The sequence below is a fragment of the Chiloscyllium punctatum genome, chromosome 6 (assembly GCF_047496795.1).
Source record: "Chiloscyllium punctatum isolate Juve2018m chromosome 6, sChiPun1.3, whole genome shotgun sequence".
Taxonomy (NCBI): Eukaryota; Metazoa; Chordata; class Chondrichthyes; order Orectolobiformes; family Hemiscylliidae; genus Chiloscyllium; species Chiloscyllium punctatum.
In genome coordinates this window covers 75048502-75071586 of record NC_092744.1, presented here as the reverse complement: position 1 = coordinate 75071586, position 23085 = coordinate 75048502, and the positions used below count along the sequence as shown (strand labels likewise).

Below are 23085 nucleotides of genomic sequence, written 5' to 3'. Positions count from 1 at the left end.
GTCCACCAAAATTCAAGACTGAATGTTGCAGCACTGTGGAGTTTTGACCTGTTGGATTCATCAAATTCTGATTCTGTACCTTGGCATGTAATAATCTGAGTTGTGGCTTCAATGGCTTGATACACCATTGTTAGGTATGCTTAGTACTGGTCTTGGTGTGCCCTTCTGCATTCTTCATTGAAGCAGAGTTGATCCTTTGGTTTGATGATAGTGAAAAAAGTAGGAAAGTACGCTGGATAATGCGATTAAAGATTGTGACCGTTTTACACAGAGCCCCAATATTACCCATGCATGCAAACCCAAACTGTTTCCAAGTAAAACTTGACCAAAGCCTTGTGCAATGGCAACAACATTGGTATTCTCTAATACTCATCCCATGAATGCACCTCAACACTTTATTCACCCTAGCTGTTGATTCTGGCATTACTCTTCTACCTTCAGAGTAATGTATGCTAAAATGAACAGATAACTTACTTCTCCATCTTTTAAAGTAGAAAATGATCCAAAATATATTAACAATCCCTTGGCGCATCCAAGGTAGTTGAATCCAATGGGAAAAATGGAGCCCATGAGCAGATCCTGGGAAATACAGGATGATGAACAAGATTCCATTGGAGATCTGAGGTAATAGGAATTCAATGTATGGAAACTGTGGTAAGAGCAAACCAATGAGATGTCCACTGAGACTTTTCATTTCTACTTTAAAATGGTCTTTTCTTTTCACTCTTTCATTGAACTAAAGCTGTTTAAAGACATAAAATGGAGAGTGTGATATCTGGTCAGATATGCCAATGTTTGGTTTCCATGGAAACTCAAATACAACATTTGGTGAAAATACAGGTATCTCATGTAATGGAAACAAAAAAATGACTTATTCAGTGATCATAGGGCTGTTACTCTGACAATCATCTCTCCATATAACCAGTGATGCTCAGGACTTAATGTTAAGATCCCTACAGGAATACTTTCCACTTGCTTATAGCTATAATTGAATCAAATAAAGCTCTGAATGGAAGATGTGGTTTCTTGGCGAGTGACAGTGTATTTGGGTGAAAGCAAAACTAAGTTTTTTTACAAGTGTAACCTTGTTCACACCTTAACAGGCAACCTGCCCAGTCCTGGTCTGAAGTAATATCAGATTTTCAATCGCAAGAGACACCTCTCAAGTCAACAGACTGCAAGGTTGGATTGGTCTATTCCCTAGTTGTCATTGTTAACAGAAAACATTAGACTTTTTACAAAATTCCAGCTTCATTCATGTTAATGTATTTATTAAAATATTTACAACCCTCCTCCTGCATTTATCACAGAAGCATTGAGGATTACTCCTTCACAATCAAGGTATGAGAACTTAATTTTGATAATGGTAGATTAATTTAATGAATTATTACTCCAAGATCATACAACATAGCAGTTCATTGTACAAACAATCCATTTGAAAAAAGACATGTTAATTTTAACTATCAACTCCATTGTGATAAGTCTGTGTCAAGCTAATGTATATTAAGCTATTGTATTAAGGGTCTGTTTGGTTAATGCACTATAATGAAAGGCAGAATTGAGAGGCTCATCAGATCATTCAAGGGCTTTCTCTGCCGGTTTAGGAGGAAGCAGCCTGGCATTGAAAGCACTTTATTGAGCTCACTGACCAGCAGTTGAGCCACTGTCACAGTCCAGAAGCAGTCAGCTTTTACATCAGTGTACTGCATGACACTTTCGATCAGAAACAGCTGTACAAACATCGTACAAAAGATAAATGGGATGACACTTGCGGATACTTTCTGAGTTACCTCCTCAATGTTTGTGAAGTGGTGGATTTAAAGTCGATAAAGGATAAGATTTTACCCCTAAAGGAGGCACACTGCCTATTGAAATTCCACATTTAAGAGGTTTCATTGGATCAGATCTAAGGGTTCAAAAATTGAGGTTCTCTCCACATAGGATTCCAATGGACCTGACCTGCTCGGCAAGGGGTCACAATGAGTAAGGATCCCTTTTCAGAAATTTGAAATCAATAGGTCTCTATGCATAAGAGATTTTGAAGGCAAAGTTTTAATTGATGAAATTCCTTTTGGGCTCCTTAAATTCTCAATGAGTTAATCCAGCTAATAGCGCAGAGAACATGACAGTAAATTCCCAGGTTTGAATCTAGAGCTATAGCAATGTGAAGCAATGGAAACATCATATTTTTGATATCTAGCTTTGTTATAGTTTCTAGAAGAAACACTATTTCAATGAAGTTAATGTAAGTAAAATTAATTCTTAACCACACTCAGCTGATTCGATACCTAACTGAATGATAGATTGAAATAAAAGAAACTATGAAATGTTGTACAGAGCCAGTCAAATTTGTAAAGAATAGCAAAATTACCTACCTCTTTCACAAATCCCTCAACTATGGACACAAGTGTTAGATGAGTGTCTTAACTCACTATACTGTGTTAATCTGCTGCTCATGATGAAGATTGCTGCTCCCATCCTCTTTAAGTGTAGGACATTACAATGTCTGTTTGGTTTAGTGTGGTAGAGGTTTCCAAGTCCACCTGGATTAAACACTTGTAGTTTACAAGAGATAGTTTATTGCATGTTAACAACTGGTCGCAGGTCAAGTTGAAATGAGAAACATTGTTACAGAGATTTTGAGGAAGATCAAATGTTAGGCATCACTCCTTCAAGATCTAATGCTGTTTTGTTCATTATTCTCCTTGATATTGTCACATGGCATCCACAGCACTCCCCACCAAGTTTCAGACCCCCTCAGTCCCACACACATGTTATCCAGAACTGTACTTTCTCTTCTTACTTCTGAATATTATAGTTGTAGAATCATAAAGTAATACAGTGCAGAAACAGATCCTTTGGTCCAACCGGCCCATGCTGACCATAATCCCAAATTAAACTGCCCCACCTTCCTACACCTAGCCCATTTCCCTCCAAACATTTCCTATTCATAAGTATGTAAGTTAGCTCGCTGAGCTGGAAGTTTGTTTACAGACATTTCGTCGACATTCTAGGTAACACCATCAGTGAGAGTTTCCGGTAAAGCACTGGTGGTATATCCGGTCTCTCTATTTATAGGTCTTGATTTCTTACGGTAGGTGATGCCATTTCTGCTTTTTTAAGGGAGGGTAGATAGGATCTAAATCAATATGTTTATTGATGGAATTCTGGTTGGAATGCACGCCTCTAAGAATTCTCATGCATGTCTTTAATCGCCTGTCCTAGGATGTGTGTGTTGTCCCAGTCAAGATGGTGTCCTTCTTTGTCTAATGTATGGAAACTAGTGATTGTGGGTCATGTCTTGTGATGGCTAGTTGATGTTTGTGTATCCTGGTGACAAGTTTCCTGCTCGTTTGTCCGATGTAGTGTTGTTTACAGTTCTTGCATGGTATCTTGTAAATGACGTTAGTTTTGCTGGTAGTATCTAACGGATCCTTTAAGTTCATTTGTTGCTGTTTAAGTGTGTTGGTAGGTTTGTGGGCTACCAGGATGCCAAGGGGTCTGAATAGTCTGGAAGTCATTTCTGATATGTCTTTGATATAAGTTAATGCGGCTATAGTTTTTGGTTGCATTGTGTCTGCTTGTTTGGGTTTGTTTCTGAGGAATCGGCGGATTATGTCTATTGGGTATCCGTTTTTCTTGAAATTGTTGTATAGGTATTTTCCTTCTGCCTTTTGTAGTTCTTGGATGCTGCTGTGTGATATAGTTCTTGAAATAATAGCTTGGTGCAGCTCCATTTGTGGGTGTTGGGATGATTGCTTCTGAAGTTAAGCATTTGGTCTGTGTTTGTTGTTTTTCTGTTGATGCTGGTTTGAAGCTCTCCATTCACTGTACATTGAACTGTCACATTCGGGAATGGGAGTCTGTTGTCGTTCTCCTTCTCCTTTGTGAATTTTATGCCTGTCAGGTTATTGCCGATGGTGTTGTATGTTTCCTCTAATTGGTTCCATTTTGCAATGACAAAGGTGTCATCCATGTAGCAGACCCAAAGTTTGTATCTAAATGTCTTTTAGACGTTATAAGTGTGGCCACATCTACCACTTCCTCTAGAAGTTCATTCTACACACGAACCAAAGGTTATACATTACCCTAAAGTACTTTTATTTTCTAAGTGTCTTGGCCGTATAGCAATAAGATAGTAAATATTACAATTTGAAGGGAAGTGGTGGCATTACCTTAATATCACAATACTAGTAATTTAGAGACCCAGGTTAATGTTCTGTGGACTTGGGTGAATCCCACCATGGCAAATGGTGACTCTTGAATTCAATTTTTTAAAAGTCCCTGGATTAGTTAAGTGCCTAATGGTATGCACTGTCAATTGTCATAAAACTCCAGCTGATTCACTAATGCCTTTAGGGAAGGAAATTTGCAACTTTTATCTGGTCTGGCCTGCATGTCACTCCAGATCCACAACAATGTGGTTGATCAATGAGGATGGGAAATAAATGGTGACCTTGCCACCAATACCCAAACTCACAATTTAAAAAAATGTACACTGCTGTTTAAAGCAGGTGAAAAACACAGATCTTGTAACTTTAGATCTGTCAGTTAAAACCACAAGAACCAAAAATATTGTTACGGACTAAATTAATATTCGTAGAACAAGCATGGATTAATAAGGTTCAACTGAATCTGTCATAAAGACAAATGTTAATCATTTAATTGAGTTTTTTGATGAGGGAACAGTACGTGTTGATGAAGCTAGAATGGTATATATTATACAGTGCTACAAAACTGACTAATTAAATAAATAGAAGCACATAGAATTAAAGGGATTGGAGCAACTTGGGCACTTAACCAAGGAGTTGGCTGGATGTTTGGTTTGTGAAGCAGTGTGATGCCAACAGCATGGGTTCAATTCACACACTGGCTGAGGTTACCATGAAGGACTCTCCTTCTCAGCCTTTCCCCTCACCTAAGATATGGTGGCCCTCATGTTAAACCAGCACCAGTTGTCTCTCTCTTTAATGAGAGAGCAGCTGTATGGTCTTATAAGACAATAGTGAATGGTCATTTTTCTGACTGAAACAGAGTATACAATGGTGAAACCAAAAATTAGTATGAAGATAATTGTTCTTGTAAATCTGGATCTGATTTCAAGAAGTGCAATTTTGATATTTGTGGATGATACAAAACCTTGGCAGAGTAGTAAGTTATGAGGAAGATAGTGGCAGACATTAGGAGCAATTAGGATAGTGATTTTGATAGATGTATGGTAGATCCAACTTAATGGAGGTAAGTATTAAGGTGATACACTTTGGGGAACAAAATGAAAACAGTGTGATATAAATGTACTCTTGTGAGGGGAGTGAAATATTCTGTAATCTTTGATGGTGGCAACACAAGCTAATAAGGAAAGGACATGGGATAGGTGATTTGGTAAATCGGGACAAAAACAAGGAAATCACAGTTACCTTTACAAATCACTGGCTAGGCTTCAGCTAGTGTGTTGTGTCGGATCTGGGGATCACCCTTTAGAAAGGATGCTGATACCTTGCCAAAGGAAGAGGCAGTTGTACCTGGAATGTCGAACTTTAGCTGTGCGGAAAGATTAAGGAAGCTGGAATTATTTTTCCTTAGAACAGATGAGGTTAAGGGCAGATTTAATTATGGTGTTCAAAATTATAATGTGTTTTGAAGGAGCAAGGATGGAGAAACTTTATTTTTCTAGTAAGTTAGTTACCAAAGGTGACAGATTTGAAATCGGAAGAAGAACTAGAGCGAATATTAAAAATGTTTTTCACGTTAAGATCTGTATTGCACTAATTGAAAGTGTACCTGAATCACATAGAACATAAGAACACAAGAACTAGGAGCAGGAGTAGGCCATCTGGCCCCTTGAGCCTGCTCCACCATTCAATCAGAACATGGCTGATCTTTTCATGGCTTCAGCTCCACTTACCTCCCCTCTCACCATAACCCTTAATTCCTTTATTGTTCAAAACATTATCTATCTTAGCTTTAAAAACGTTTACTGAGGAAGCCTCAACTACTTCACTGGGCAGGGAATTCCATAGATTCACAACCCTCTGGGCGAAGAAGTTCATTCTCAATTCAGTCCTAAAACTGCTCCAATTAATCTGGAGGCTATGCCCCCTTGTCCTAGTTTCACCTGCCAGTGGAAACAGCCTGAAAATGTGTTGCTGGAAAAGTGCAGCAGGTCAGGCAGCATCCAAGGAGCAGGAGAATCGACATTTCGGGCATAAGCCCTTCTTCAGGTACACATTTTCAGCTCTGATCTACAGCATCTGCAGTCCTCACTTTCTCCCAGTGGAAACATCCTCTCTACTTTTATCCAATCTATTCCCTTCATAATTTTATATGTTTCTATAAGATTCCCCCTCATTCTTCTGAATTCCAATGAATATAATCCCAATGTACTCAGTCTCTCCTCTTGAGCCAACCCCCTCAACTCTGCAATCAACCAAGTGAACCTCCTCTGCACCCCCTCCAGTGCCTGTACATCCTTTCTCAAGTAAGAAGACCAAAGCTGTACACAGTACTGCAGTGTGGCCTCACCAGCACTCTGAACAGCTGCAATCTCCCTACTTGTAAATTCAATTCCTTTGGCACTGAAGGATAAAATTCCACTTGCCTTCTTAATTACCTGTTATACCTGCAGACCAACCTGTGATTCATACACAAGGACTCCCAGGTCCCTTTGCAGAGCAGCATGCTGCAATTTTTTACCACTTAAGTGAAAGCTCTTTTTACTGTTATTTAACTGAAAGGACTTCCAAAACACAGTTCAACATGTTTCTCAAATTGTCATTGCAAGTTTATATGGGAAAAGCTGTGATATGAGACTAAATTGGCCCCTTTTTTCAAAGAGCTAGCAGAGATGTGATGGATCAAATGGCCTCCTTCTGTGCTAAAAGGTTATAATTCAAAGATTCCATTTGTAAAGAAAAATTGTTTATTTTCCTTATGTCTAATCCTGCTCAAGGTTGGTGAATGTTGTGTGTGGGAGCTCTCAGTTGTTATTCCACATTTGAGTACATTGGATTGACTCTAGGTTTGTTTACTGGCTCTGACCCTAATTCAAAATGTCACCTGGATCTGGTTCTAATTCCTGCATTGGTCCCAGGTTGAGTATGTTTCTGGTTGTTAACAAGCTTTGTTTCATGTTTCAGCTCCTTGACAGACTCTCGTCAAGATTTCTGGACAGGTTCTGTATCATGTAACATTTCCACTTTGGGTAGACCTGCTGGTTCAGGAGCTGCTGCTGGTTTGGGTTTAACTTCTGATTCTGTTTCAGGAGCAGTTTCTGGTTTGAGTTTAATATTTGGTTCTGTTTCAGGAACAATTTCTGGTTTGAGTTTAATTTCTGGTTCTGGTTCAGGAGCAGTTTCCGTTTTGGGTTTAATTTCTATTACTGGTTCAGGGATTTGCTGCTGGTTTCGGCTGTGTGTTTGGTTCAGGAACTGCTGTCTTTCAGTACACTTTCAGATCAGTGCAATGTCGATGCCTCTGTAGACTATTTACCTTCTGTACATTCGTCCACAGAATGTCGAACTGTGATAAAAATCCCGAGGAAGATCTCAGACAGATCTTGAAGGTCAACAGGACCGAGATTTCAATGGCCATTGATGATCTCTTCCCATTTCTACATGGACTGGTGGATCATGATGTCATCACAGAGCAAATATTCAAGGTATCAAAATAGGTCAACGCTCAGCCAATCAATGTGTCATCATGACAGTGGACCAGGGCAAAGCAAACTGTAGTAATAAGAAGTGAGATTGTGATAGAACAAATTTATCCCATTCAAACCTTTGCAGTGTGTTGGAGAAATGCAAGAAATTTCAGGAGTAGGAAAACCTATCAAATAATGTCCTCTGTACAGGCTGCCTAATCAACAACAGTGCCCTGGCTCAGATACCAAGTCTGTCTTGAAATAGGTTGAGCTCTCACTTGGATAGATAACACGAGGCCAAAACTTACTAGAGGAAAAGAACATTGGAGAGAGAATGTGAGAATCAGAATTTGAGAATGAATGGGAACATTAGAAAGAGAGAAAGAATGAGAATGTGAGAAAGACAGTTTCAGCAAAAACAAGAAAAGCGAAGCGAACATGAAGAAGGGAACATGAGAAAAAATGCAAATACTGTAGCAAATGAAAATTAAAATTTAAAAAGCTTCCAAAAGGGGAAGAAGGCAAGCTAGGAAAAGACAATTGAGAAAAAATGAAATAGTCTGCAATGAAAATGAGAAACTGGTGTGAGTGATTGCAAATGGACCTGTACATGGCAGAAATGTTTGACTTTAAATATTAGTAACCATTGAAGGAACTGATCCATCTTTCTGTCATCCAGTCTCAGCCTCATATTTCTGGAATTACTGAAATACACTCAGATTAATGAAAAGTTACTCATTGATTTTCAACAGGAAACATTACAGCTGAAGGAACAGAAGGGTAGCAACAAGGCTGTGTACACTGTCCTCACATGGATCCTGGAGAAGAACAATGGATCCATTAGTGAATTCTGGAAGAATCTTTTCAAAGACTATAATCTGGAGCGGTACCCCAAACTCCAGCCTGTTTACCACAGCTTTCCAAAAGGTAAGGGAAGAGAATAATGGCTCTGATGTCTATCTGCCACAAGGTGCCCAGGAAACAACCAGCGTGTTCAATTTCTTACAATCCAGAAGATTGTGAGAACTACATAACCACAACAGATTGTGAAGAGATTAGATTACTTACAGTGTGGAAACAGGCCCTTCGGCCCATCAAGTCCACACCGACCCTCCGAAGAGCAACCCACCCAGACCTATTCCCCTACATTTACCCCTTCAACTAACACTACGGGCAATTTAGCGTGGCCAATTCACCTAACCTGCACATTTTTGGACTGTGGGAGGAAACCAGAGCAAACCCAAGCAGACACAGGGATAATGCACAAACTCCACACAGAGTTGCCTGAGGCAGGAATTGAACCCGGGTCTCTAGCCCTGCCGCCGTGCCGCCCTAGAGAGTTGACAGGGAAACAATTACAGAGAAACAAAGGGAAGGAGATTTTTCCCTCCTGCATACTCCTCATCTGTATATGTTGATTTTTTTGTTTCCTATTTATTTCTGTGTATTTGTCTTTTTCATTCCCTTGCTTTCACACTCTCTCTCTCTCTTTCTCTGAGTGTGGGTGTCCTGTTGCCTTTTTTTTCTTTCTAATCTCTGTGTTTTTGTCTACCTCATTCTCTCTCTCTCTCTCTCTCTCTCGGTTTCCAATTAATGCTTTTGTGAATTTCATTCTGTCCTTCGCCATGGTTTACTTTTAACTGAGAATAGGGTAATAGTGATACTATAACCATTATTTTACATCTCTCCTTATTTCCATCAAGAACAAGATAAACCTGGCTCCCAACTCTCTACCAATCATTTTACAATACTGCACAAACTTAAGAGTGGCATGGTGGCTCAGTGGTTAGCACTGCTACCTCAAAATGCCAGAGACTTGAGTTTGATTCCAGCCTCAGGCAACCGTCTGTGTGGAGTTTGTACATTCTCCTTGTGTCTCCATGGGTTTCCTCTGGGTGCTCTGGTTTCCCCCCAGATTCCAAAAGATGTGCAGGTTAGGTGACTTGCCAATACTAAATTGCCCATAGTGTTAGGTGCATTATTCAGGGGTAAATGTAGGGAAATGAGTCTGGGTGGATTACTCTTCAGAGGGCTGGTGTGGACTTGTTGGGCCGAAGGGCCTGTTTCCATGCTGTAGGGAATCTAATCTAATCAAGATGATCTGCTATATCTTATTTAATGCCAGTATGCACATGACTCTATTTTTAAAAGTTATGTGTGAACAAAGTGTGCTGAGGGGGAAGTAGTTCAAATTTGGCTATTTTGTAGCACTTTGACTGTTGGGCTGTCTCTTTCTGCCTTTTTGTTTATATACAAATTCATTCAAAGTGTCTAGGAATCGCTGGCAAGACCAATATTTATTGCTCATTCCTAACTGTGCTTCAGAAGCTGATGGTGAACTGTCTTTTTGAACCACTGTGATCCTTGTTGTGCAGGTAGACCCACAGTGCTGTTAGGAAGGGGAGTTCCTGGCTTTTGATCCAGTGCCAGCGAAGGAATAGCAATGTAGTTCCAAGTCAGGATGGCATCTAACTTCAAGAGTATTTGCATGTTCCCATGTATCTGCTGCCCTGTCCTTCTAGGTGCTGGAGGTAACAGGGTTGGAAGCTGCAGTCAAAGAAGCCTCTGTGAGTTGTTGAAATGCATCTTGTATTGTACGCACTGCTGCTATGTATATCAGTAATGGAAGAAGCAAATATTGACATTAGTGATGGCGTGCTAATCAAGAATGAGTTGTTGTTTCCTGGATGGTGCTGAGTATCTTTGGTGTTGTTGGAACTGCCCTCATCCAGATAAGTGGCAAGTATTCCATCCCACTCCTGATTTGTTAGTGCAACCACAATCTTTCCATACAAATTGTTCCTGGTCCAGTTTAGTTTCAGGTCAGTGGTAACTCCCAAGATATTGACAGCAAGCTGTCTGTGTTGTAATTGTCTTCCTGATGGGTAATTTATCCATCTTATTTACATGTCTGTGATATTATAGCAGTGTGAATTTTTACTGTTGTTACTAAATTTCAAGACAGACCTCTTAATAAGACCTCAAGCTATGTGGTGTATATTATGTGACCCAATGTATAGGACAGTAAGTACTCAGATTATACCCATACTGACGATGGAGTTTTACCAAAGAAACCACATCAGTAGGTGTTGGCTGTGTAGACATGGGAGTATAAGGAGGCATGGAGGTAATTAATGGGCACTGGTGTGAGTTTCTGATACCTGTATTCAGAACTGATTGTTGTCAGGCAAAGAGACCTTGGAGTGCAGGTTCATAGTTTCTTGAAGTTGGCGTTGCAAATAGACAGGGTAGTGAAGAAGGCATTTGGTAAACTGCCCTTTATTGGTCAGAGCATTGAGTATAGGATTTGGGAGCTCATTTTGCGGCTGTATAGGGCATTGGTTAGGCCACTTTTGGAATACTGCATTCAATTCTGTTCTCCCAGCTACAGGAAAGGTGTTGTGAAACTTGAAAGGGTTCAGAAAAGATTTACAAGGATGTTGCCAGGGTTGGAGAGTTTGAGCGATAGAAAAAGGTTGAATAGGCTGGGTCTATTTTCCCTGGAGGGTCAGAGGCAGAGGGGTGACCTTGTAGAGATTTATAAAATCATGAGGGGCATGGATAGGGTAAATAGTAAAAAATGATGAAGGGCTTTTGCCCGAAATGTCGATTTTCCTGCTCCTGGGAAACTGCCTGAACTACTGTGCTTTTCCAGCACCACTCTAATCTAGAATCTGGTTTCCAGCATCCACAGCCCTTGTTTTTACATAAATAGTAAAGGCAGGGTAGTCCAAACCTTAAGGGTATATACTGTGAGGGGAAAAAGTTAAAAGGGACCTAAAGAGGCAAGTTTTTCACTTAGAGGGTGGTGCATGTATAGAATAAGCAGCCAGAGGAAGTGATGGAGGCTGGTACAATTACAACATTTAAAAGACATCTGGATAGGTACATGAATAGAAAGGGTTTAGAGGAATATGGGCCAAATGCTGATAAACGGGACCAGATTAATTTAGGATACCTGGTTGGCATGGACAATTTGGACCAAAAGGTCTGTTTCCATGCTGAACATCTCTATGATTTCAACTGGGTCAATGTGCCAGTGAATGGTGGTTGGCCTTCTAACCTGCCTGCCTCAGCATCCAGCCTCAGGCCTGCTACTCAGGAGATGGCATCCCTTACTCCAGGCATCACTCACATTCTGTCTTGAAATTCAGGTGGACTGGCCCGCTGGGCAAGAAGTGGCATTGGGGCATTAGGAAATGACTCCACTTGCAATCCAAGGATGAAAATCCAGGCCTGTCTCTCAATTTATATCTGTCTCTTTCAAAATCACTTCTGTTTCGACCTGTGAATTGTATAGGTTTCCTGTCCCTGTTATGTTTGAACCATGTCAAATTTAACAATGTAAGATTACCATACTCCTACAAGACTAAAGGGCTGCTCTCTCAATAGATTGGTGGTCATTTAACCTGAGGGTTACCATACCTCAGGTGAGGGGAAAGATTGAGAAGGAGGGCACCTTAGGCCGTATAGGAATCAAACGCATTGCTGTTGGCATCACCCTGCATTGCAAAGCAACTGTCCAGCCAACTGAGCTAACCAATCTCCTAATGTTCCATTTACCATGTGAGACACTCTCTCTTTCTCTGTCTTTTGCAGTCAGAGCATAGAACGGTGTATTTAAGTGTCCCCAACCAAATGAATATGCTGGGAAATAAATGATTGCTCTTGTGCTAATGTTGATCATTGTTCTGGTACCTCCCACAGCTGGGGATCACAACTGAAATTTTCAGTGATTCCTATCTTGAACGCTATCCCTGGTGGACCAAATATTAGCAATTTAATTTTTTGCTGCAATGCGGTAATAATTAAGACTCATTCAAGGTACCACCAATAATAACTATTAGCCTGGTGTTTGGAGTCCGAGGAAGCTGGACCATATGCATTTTAACATGAGTGAAACATGAAACATGAGGGAACTTGAAGGATTATGCTGCTGCTGGGTGAATGAGGAATAAGGGGACAGAACAGAAAGGATCTCTTTGGATGAAACTAGTAGGGAGAAGGAAAGTTTTTGAAATGAGGATTAGTGAACTGTGGGATCCTTTCCTCACATTGTCAGTGAACAGTCATGCAGTCAGAACATTTCATGATCAACCTTTCAACTATGCCCCCAACCGGAATTGGTCATCCAAGTAAGTTGATATTTTTACGAAACTGCAGGAGCAAAGTAAGAAGAATTAACTGTTCTGCTTGGAACTTACAGACTTAGAACTAAATAAACTGAGACGAGGAAGGAAAACCCCCAGAATGTCTCCCAATCAGATAACAACGAGGCCTCCGCTAAAACGGAAATCTCCCGAGGAGTCACCAGCCAATGCAGCTGGCATGAATACAAAATGTGGCAATAACAAGGAGACACCAGGTAAGAGAGCATTCTATAAGGGTGCCTGGATTGCAGCATTAAACAGTCCATTCAGCAAAAGCAATGAGTTCAGGTTATGCCAGGTTCAAATATATAGTGAGTAAGCACTATAGCTGTAGTACTGGGATGTCCGTACACTCGAATAGACCAAGTACAGAAACACAGACACACACCCCAGATAATGAGCCATGTATTCATTCACTAGGTATTCACACATGCACACATTCATTCATTCAGACAGACACACAGTACTGAGACATGTACCTATAGTGTAAACAATACATGCAGACATAAAGTCTCACACACACACACACACACACACACACACACACGCACACACAAGTTAGCTGGAAGTTAATGCTGTCTGAGATAACCTCTGTCATAACTATAACACTGAGTGAACTAAATTGCTTAACAGTGGGACTACTACCCTTTACTCAGGAGGAAGTTCTATTCTCATAATCACTCAGCTAGCTTATCTGACTGGGCTGCAGCTTCATCATTCCTTCCAGTACCAGGGTTCATTAGTGGGCACTGCTGAAAGTGCAGGAAAGAACTCAAGGGGGACCCAGTCTGTGCCGGGAAGGTTAAGTCCTGCAGTTTGTGAACAATGAGCAATCCCAGAGCCCAGGGAGGAGGGAGGGGGCTTGAGCAGCCAGCTTATGTTGAACGGGCAGTTTGGAAGGAAGTTTGGCTTATATCTTTGGTGGAGTAAAGGTGTCCCTGATGCATGCAGAACACCTGGCCTTAATGATGTGCTCCCCTTCCTCCCATCCTTTTCACATGGAGGCTGATAAAAACAGCTTACTCACTCCTGTTTGGCCATCCAGGGTGACCATATTTTGGAATGAGCAGCATGTTTTTCAGTTCAACAGACTTTTTAACAACTGAGTTGACCTTCAGTTAGTTATCCAAATTAGGCAGGTGAGCTGCTAAATTCAGCACTTGCCCACTTGGTATTTTGCTTATACCTTCATGGGATGAAAGGGTCACAGGCTGGGTCAGCATTTATTGCCCATAATGAACTGCCCAGAGGATAGTTAAGAATCATGTACATTGCCATAGGTCAGGAGTCATACTTGCCACACCAGATATTTTTGGCCAATTTCTATCCCTGAGGGAAATGAGTAAACTAGACAGGTTTTCAGCAGCATTAGACATAGGGTTTCTCATGGGATAGGTTTTAATTTCAGACTGTTATTGCATTCACCATCTGCCATGGTGATATTTGAGACCATGTCCCCTGAATATCATCTTAGGGTTCTGAATTTTTATTACTTCAGTGCCATTATCCAAATGTTTCATCATTGGCGAGGCTCAGGGAGGGGATTGAATCAGAAGATGGTTACAGAACACAGGGTGTCTGTTCTGAACACCAAGTCTATGCTACTTCTCTGAAAATGTGACTCGGCCAATCCCACTCCTTTGTGTTTCCCCCATTGTCCTGCAAGTTTTCTTCTCTTCAGGCACTTACGCAATGCTCTTTTGAAAACTTTAATTGCTTCTGCCTTCACTATACTCAAGGGTGGAATGGTATGGCCAGTAGGTGGAGCAGTGGTTGACGAGGCTGTTGTAAAATTGGGCACTGCAGCTACCACCTATCTGCCTTCACTGGTATTTTGTCAGTGGCGGGCAATGTGTTGGATGGCCCAACTAATCATAGAGCCATGCAGAATGGAAACAGACTCTTTGGTTCAACTAGCCCATGGCAACCATAATCCCAAACTAAACTAGCCCCACCTGCCTGTGCTTGGCCTATATCCCTCTAAATATTTTTTATTCATGTACTTCTCTAAATGTCTCTTAAGTGTTGTCACTGTACCTGCATCCACCATTTCACACATGCTGCACCCTCTGTGTAAAAACATTGCCCTCGTGTCTTTTGAAAATCTCTCTCCTCTCAGTTTAAAAATGTGCCCCTTAGTCTTGAAATCCATGAGCCAATTGAGGCCCTTAGTTGGCCATATAAATGCCAGTGAAGATATCTGGATTGTCCAAAACTGGTGCTGAATCGAACAACCTTGTGATTCAGAAATTTGTGGGTTATCAACTGAGCCATTTGCAGGAGACTCTCATAACAGGATGACAGTATCTGGATACTTGGTTAATGCTCTTCAGCAATGGGACATTAACCATGTTGCTTTTCAGGGACGATATTGAAAGGAAGAATCGTGAAAAAAACAGAGAACACTAACGTTGTCAGAGTGCCTCAAAGAAGTGGTAAGTAGTCTCAGATTCGAGCATGATTGGATTAGTGATTGGATTGTGCAAAGATCTTCAGGAAATAGGGCTGCAACATTTTGGCTCACCCTCAAACACTGTACTCAAGCCCAGCTTGGAAGGCAGCTTCCATAAGCAGAGCTACAGCTCTGTTGAAGCTCAACATAACCTAAAGAGTTTCTGCAATTGGATACCAAGTGCCTCAAGGTTAGAAATGTGGCTGCTTAGCATTGGATTATGGTGGATTTGATGCAATTATCCCACCCAACACCTTTGAGCTGAGATTTTTGATTTCTGCACCATTACAGTATGTTTTCAAAGGGGCAGGGATTGGATCCACTCAGAGATATTTCCTTGACCACAACTGATTTTCTGACCTAAGGACTTTTGACAGGGTTTTATGAGTTCCTGGGCCTTCCATGTAGCAATGACATATTACTCTGTGTATCAAAGAGATGTTACTCTGTGTCAGTTAGATGTCACTCAGTCAGTGAGATGTGATTCATTGCCAGTGGCATTTTTTTGTGACTTGAAAATGTAATTCTGTCTGTGAAATGTCTTCTGTCATTAAAATGCTATTCTGTGCATCAAAGAAATATGACTATGTGAGTAAGTGAGATGTTACTCTGTGTATATGATGTGGAGGTGCCAGTGTTGGACTGAGGTGGACAAAGTTAAAAATCACACAACACCAGGTTATAATCCAACAGGTTTAGTTGGAAGTACAAGCTTTCAGAGTGCTGCTCCTTCATCAGGTAGCTAGTATTTCCACATTAACCTGTTGGTCTATAACCTGGTGTTTTGTGATTTTTAATTTGATGTGTAATGAGATGTCACTTCTTTTATCAGTGAGATTATAATGTCAGTGAAATGTTACTGTGTGGAATGAGATATTACTCTATGTTTAGTGAGATATTATTCTGTGTGTAGTGAGATATTACTCTGTAGTTGAAAAATGTGGTGCTGGAAAATTTTCAACTCTGGTACTCCAGCATCTGCAGTCCTCACTTTCTCCTAGTAGATATTACTCTGTAGTCAGGTATTACTTGGCATTATCATTGAGATATTATTGTGTGTAGTGAGATATTACTCTGCGTTATCATTGAGATATTATTCTGTGCGTGGTGAGATATTACTCTTCATTGTCAGTGAGATATAGTTTTTTGTGTCAATGAACTGGGACTTTGTTAGTGAGCTGTGAACACAGGACTTCAGAGCCGGAGTAGGCCATTTGGCCCTTTAAGCCTGTCCTATCATTCAACAAGATTGTGATTGAACAGGTCATTGTTTCTTAGAGAAAAAGAACTCTGTCTTTCCACCTTAAGAGTGAATTTTCTCAGTGCTAAATGGCTTTCTTGTAGCTGCCATGTATCAATTTACCCTACGGTCTTTTGTATTTGAAATGGGGAACTTCCCAATCTTCTAAACACAGGGGAATCCAGATCCAATGTTTTCAACCCTTTTTCCTAAGAAAAGCCATTCATCCCAGGTAGAAGCTAAGTGAATCTTTTCTGAACTGTTTTTAATGCAATTGCATACTTTTAAAAATAAAAAAAAGGAGTCCACATCAGTGAGCAGTGTTCCAAATGTGGTCTCACCAAGGCCCTGTAAAGCTACAGTAAAATTTTCTGACTTTAATATTCAGTTAAAGAAAAGTCACCACATTACAGGAAGAATGTAACTACTCTGGAGAAATTGCAGAGACGATTTAATAGAATCTTGCCTGGGCTGGAGAATAGTAGCTACAACGAGAGGTTGGGGTTGTTTTCCTTGGAACAGCAAAGGTTGGAGTGGGGTGACATGATTGAGGTATATAAAATTGTGATGGGTGGAGATGGAGGGAATCTGTTTCCATTGGCAGAGCGTTCAAAAAACAGGGCTCCTAGATCAAGCTAAATGGCAAAAGGATTAGAGGGGACATGAGGGAAAACCTTTTAACGCAAAGGGTGGTAGGTGAGTGGAATTCGCTGCCTAAGTTGGTGATGGAGGCAGAGACCCTAACCCGTTTAAAAAATATCTGGATCTGCCCCTCAAGTACTATAAGCTGCAGAGCTGCAGAGCTATGTGTCATGTGCAGGAAGATGGCATTAGAAAGGCCATCTAGGTGTCTTTGGGTTTGGCATGGATAAGACTAGGGGTGGCATGATGGCTCAGTGGTTCGCACTGCTGCCTCACAGTACCAGGGACACCGGTTTGATTCCAGCCTCAGGCCACTGTCTGTGTAGAGTTTGTACATTCTCCCCATGCCTATGTAGGTTTCCTCCGGGTGCTCCGGTTTCCTCCCACAATCCAAAGATGTGCAGGTTAGGTGAATTAGCCATGCTAAATTGTCCATTACTTAGGGGTAAATATAAGGTAAGGGAATTGGTCTGGTTAAGGGTTAACCTTCAGAGGGCTGGTGTGAACTTGTTGGGCCAAAAGGCCTGTTCCCATACTAGGGATTGTATGGTTCCCCTCTGTGCTGTATCATTTCCATGGTTCTAGGTTCTATTCCCTTTGCAATGCGTGCCAACATTCCATTTGACTTTCTGATCACTTGCTGACTGTTTATACTAATCTCAATTCTTATAGATAGTATCTTCCTTTTCTCTTCTTCCTGTCACAATGGAGATCACATTTTTCCACATTATACTCCATTCACTTGTAGAGATGTCCTTTTGTAGATGCTTTACCCCCACTTTGACAATTTAGGTTCCTTCTAAACTTGATGACATTGATAGATTTAGATGCTGGGCTGTTAGGCCTATGGTTTACTGCTTTTAATCTCCCCCTTTCCAACCTGCTTAGGCTCTCCTAGAATTTTAATAATTTTGGAAGATTATAAGCAGCGCCACTTCTTTTGAGATCAAAGGATGCAGGCCATCTGGTTTTCGAGACTTGTCAATCTTTCAGTCCAACAGTTTTATTTGGTGGCAAAGATTGTTTTAAGCTCCTCCATCTCTTTCATCTTTTAATTTTCAGGTTTCTTTGAGAAGTGTTACAAGAACTCTACATGAAATTAAAATACCTATTTAACATGTTTGCTATTTTCCTATTTTCTGTTATCAGTTCTCCCAGACTAAATCTAGAGGAGCAAAATTAGTTTGAGTCACTATTCAAATATTGCGGAAACTCTCACTACCTGTTTTTATAGCTAGCTAGCTGACTGTAATAGATTGCTTTCTCTCTCTAATTTTTGTCATTCTTTGTTAATTCTTAAAATTTAACCAATTTTCTGACCTACCACTAACCTTGACAGATTTGTACAGTGTTTCTTTTAATTTGATGTTACCCTTAACTTGTTTGTTGAGCTGTAGATGACCCACCCTTCCCAGAGACTCTTCCTTTCTCATTGGCGCTAATTTTAGTTGAGAGATATTAAGTATCTCCTTATTTTGTTACTCTTACTTTTGTTATTATGCGCATTAATTAAATGTTTCCTATCTCTTTCGTGAAGTACTGCATTAATTTTCTGAAGGTTATGTCTGAAATTTTTCATGCGCATTTATTTTTGTCTTTCCTTTTAATAAGGAACACAACCAGTTCAAAAAGATAACAGTCATGCAACCAGTGAGCTTTCTGCCTCGAGTGCTAACCTCAAAGGGATTCTCATCAAGCAAGTCTTAGAATCAGGTATTAAACCAGTCACAATGCAATTTCAGAAGTGAACTAATATGCAAATATAGTTGTAATGCATCTTTTTTTCTTCTATTTCTCTATTCCATAACTAACGATTGTACCTAGGTACTCTATACTGGTCACTATGCTGGGGATATTGTTACACTGAAATTAACCTTGTAACTGAATAAGCTTTGTACCCAAGATAGCACTGCTGATGGCAACTTATAAACTTTTTACTGTGTTTGAGTACATGTGACAATAAAGCTACTTCAATTCAATTCAATGCTCTTGCACCAAGAGCTAAACACATTAATAGAAACATACATTGGGTTGAGGAGGTATTAGAATCGACCTATTAGTAGAATGTAAGATGAGTAAGGAGACTGTTTGGTCCATTATAACTGCACTGACTTTTGGAAAGACAATACAATTCTCAGCTCTCTTCCCAAAACTCTTCAAATTTTCCCTTTATCCACTTGCCTTTAAAATGTCATTGTTGCACGTACTTCCATCACCATTTCGAAAATGGATCACAAGGACTTGTATGTAAACAGTGAATAGAGAGAATCCAGACTTGCATAGTATTAAAGGCAAGGTCATAACCTGAAGCATAAACTTTATATCTCGTACCGTAGAAGCAGTCAGACCTGCTGAGTATTTCCATCATTTTTTGATTTGGAGGTGCCAGTATTAGACTGGGGTGTGCAAAGTTACAGATCACACAACACCAGATTATAGTCCAACAGGTTTATTTGGAAGCACTAGCTTTCAGAGCGCTGCTCCTTCATCAGGTGGTTGTGAAGTATAAGATTGTAAGATACAGAATTTATAGCAAAGGTTTACAGCGTGATGTAACTGAAATTATATATTGGAAAAGACCTGGATTGCTTGTTATGTCTCTCATCTTTTTGAATGACCTTGTTGTTTTCAGTTCTTTCATATGTAAATCTCAGAACTTTTAAAAAATTACATTCTCAAGTGAGAATCATGATTCCTGATGTAGGGCTTATGCCTGAAATGTCGACTCTCCTGCTCCTCGGATGCTGCCTGACCAGCTGTGCTTTTGCACCGCCACACTTTTCAACTCAAATTTCTCGACCATGTTGTGACCTTAATGTACCACTTAGTGTCACCCTCTAACTTTCAAAGGATGGTGCATAACAGGCCATATTCCCTTCCATTTCCTGGTCATTTTGCAGACCCAGAGACACTACCACTGTAGAAACGCAAGAACTTTATGCTAAACCTTTGTGAGTCACTAGTTAGATCTCAAGTGAGCTTGCAGAAGATGCAAAACTCAGAACTGAAGTCACTATCAAGCATGATAGTACAACAGTATGGAGAAGTTGAGGACTGCAGATGCTGGAAAAGCACAGCAGGTCAGGCAGCATCCAAGGAGCAGGAGAGTCAACATTTTGGGCATAAGCTCTTCATCAGGAATGTGGAGGGGGAAGGGGGATGAGAGATAAATAGAGGGGTGGGTGTGAGGCTGGAAATAAAGTAGGTGGGAAGGCAATAGGTGGATGCAAGTGAGAGTAATTGTTATGGTGAGGAGCTGATAGGTGGGAAGGAAGATGGCAGATAGGACAGGTCAAGAGGGCGGTGCTGAATTGGAAGATTGGATCTGGGATGAGGTGAGGGGAGAAGGTTTGGAAAGTAGTGAAGTCGATGTTGATGCCCTGTGGTTGAAGGGTCCCAAAGTAGAAGATGAGGTGTTCTTCCTCCAGTTGACAGGTGAATATGATTTGGCAGTGGATGATGCCCAGGACATGCATATCCTTGGGGGAGAGGGAGGGGGAGTTGAAGTGGGGTTGTTTAGTGCGTGTGTCCCAGAGAGGTTCCCTGAAGCACTCCGCAAGTTAGTGTTCTGTCTCCCTGATGTAGAGGAGAGCACATCGAGAGCAATGGATGCAGTAGATGAGGTGGGTGAATGTGCAGAAAAATCACTGCCAGATGTGGAAAGATCCTTTGGTGATTTGGATGGAGTTGAGGGAGGGTGGTATGGGCACAGGTTTTACACCTCTTGCAGTGGCAAGGGAGGATGCCAGGAGTTGAGGGTGGGTTGGTGGGGGCATGGACCTAACGAGGGAATCACAAAGGGAAAGGACTCTGCAAAGTGCAGATAGTGATGGGGAGGGAAATATATCTATGATGGTGGGGTCTGCCTGTAGCTGGCAGAAATGGTGGAGGATGATGCATTGTATCAGGGGATTGGTGGGGTGGAAGGTGAGGACCATGGGGGTTCTATCCTTGTTGCGGTTGGAAGGACGGGGTTCAAGGGCGGAGGTGCAGCAAATGGAGGAGATGCGCTGGAGGGCATTGTTGATCACATGAGAGGAGAAATTGCGGTCCCTGAAATGGGAGGCCATCTGGATACCCTGGAGTGGAATTGCTCTCCTTGGGAGCAGACTGTGGAGGCAGTGGAATTGTGCATAAGGAATTGCATTTTAACAGGGAGGAGAGGTGGGAGGAAGTGTAGTCAAGGTGGCTATAGGAGTCGGTGGGTTTAAAATAGATGTCCGTGTTTAGTCGGTCGCCAAAGTTGGAGATGGAGATGTCCAGGAAGGGGAGGGATGTGTCTGAGATAGTCCAGGTGAAGTTGAGGTCAGTTTGGAAGGTGTTAGTGAAGTTGATGAACTGTTCAACCTACCCATGGGAGCACAAGGTGGCACTGATACAGTCAGCGATGTAGCGGAGGAAAAAGTGGGGAATGGTGTTGTAACTATGGAAAATAGACTGTTCTATTTACCCTATGAAGAGGCAAGCAGAGCTGGGGCAGATGTGGGTGCCCATGGCTACCCCTGTGGTCTGATGAAAGTGGGAGGATTTGAAGGAGAACTTGTTGAGTGTGAGGACCGTACACAGCTTAGTAAATGTTCAATGCAATTTAATGGAGACCAATGTGGTAGAATGCAATTTGGTGGGAAGACTGAGGGAAAGAAATTTACATTAAGTAGTATAATTTTCAAATGGCGGGTGGTAAGATAGAGTAACCTCAAGGTCTTTGCACACAAAGATCACTGGTTAGGTCTAAAATGGAGTGCCGTACCTAATTTAAGAAAGATGTTAAGGCCTAAGGGAGCATTCAGTGGAGATTTATGACAGTGGCACTGAGGATATATAATTTCAATTTGGGTGAAATAGTAAAGGAAATCTGGACTATTCTCGTTGGAGGTGAGAAAGTTTGAGGGAGGTTGATAGGAAAGTCCAAATCATGAAAGGTTTCGCTTCAATAAATAAGGAAAAACCTTATCAAGTATCAGCTGGAGTACATTGAGAAGATACTTGACCAAAGAGGTGAGATGAGAGTAATTTCCTTACGTGTTTTGATGAATTATCGGAAAGGTTGATGAAAGCAATCAGCAGTAACTTTCAAATGGGAATTGCAGAATATTGAAAGGGAAAGATTGGGAGGCCATGGCAGTAGGGTAAGGGAATGAGTATAATTGGATAACTCTTTTAATGGGCTTACACAGGCATGATGGACCGAATTGCCTCCTTCTGTATATGGTTCAATAATATACACTGTGAGGAATATTGACATCTGGTATATTCCATTCAGGAATTTCCAAAAAGGGAATTAAGGGTGCCGGAGAAACACATGTTCTCAGTAAGTCTGAGGATCCAGGAGGGAAGAGTCGGAGTAAGGCCTGGAAGTTGGCCACTCGCTGCAGAAGTTTACCCCTGGCACAGGTATTGCAGAACAGCAAGAACAACAACAACAACTCTTTATACACAGCCTTTAATCTTGTGTTCGAATTTTATGTTTATCTGGCTGAGGACACAGATACTACAGTTGGGTGAAGGGAGATAAGGATACACAGCAGACCACATTTGGAAGTATAGACTGTTCTGAGTGTGTTCTATAGCTGGAGAACATTACAGACAGGGAGATACAAGACTATAAAGACATTTAAACATTGAAAAATGATAATTTGAAGGTTTTTGGGGGAAATGGGGGTTGGGGCAGGAATAACTGCAGGTCCAGACTGCTTCATGACTTTGAAAACTTCTATCAAATCTCCTTTTAGTCTCCCTTAGTTTACAGTGAAGGTCCATCCCTATTTTCCATTGCGCGCTCAGGGTATTAAGGGTACTGATAGACGGATGAGAGCACAAAGGCTTTGCTTGCAAAAGAAGGAAAAGCACACGTGCGAAACATGTCTCAGATTGCTAGTGGCCGGGTCAAGGAGCCAGATATGTAACTGGATTTATTTTGGAGGAGTGTAGATCATAATGACTAGTGATAAACAATGAGTTC

At 41.1% G+C, this 23085-nt stretch overlaps 1 protein-coding gene across 1 annotated transcript; it reads left to right on the top strand.

Moving 5' to 3' along the window:
• The first annotated feature begins 559 nt into the window (after positions 1 to 559).
• aire (autoimmune regulator) lies at positions 560 to 22628 on the top strand. The gene is made up of 7 exons (XM_072571700.1): positions 560 to 624; positions 7510 to 7657; positions 8392 to 8566; positions 12846 to 13004; positions 15153 to 15224; positions 18735 to 18836; positions 22387 to 22628. The coding sequence occupies exons 1-7, from the start codon at positions 560 to 562 to the stop codon at positions 22626 to 22628; spliced, it is 963 nt and encodes a 320-aa protein (XP_072427801.1).
• Positions 22629 to 23085: the final 457 nt, after the last annotated feature.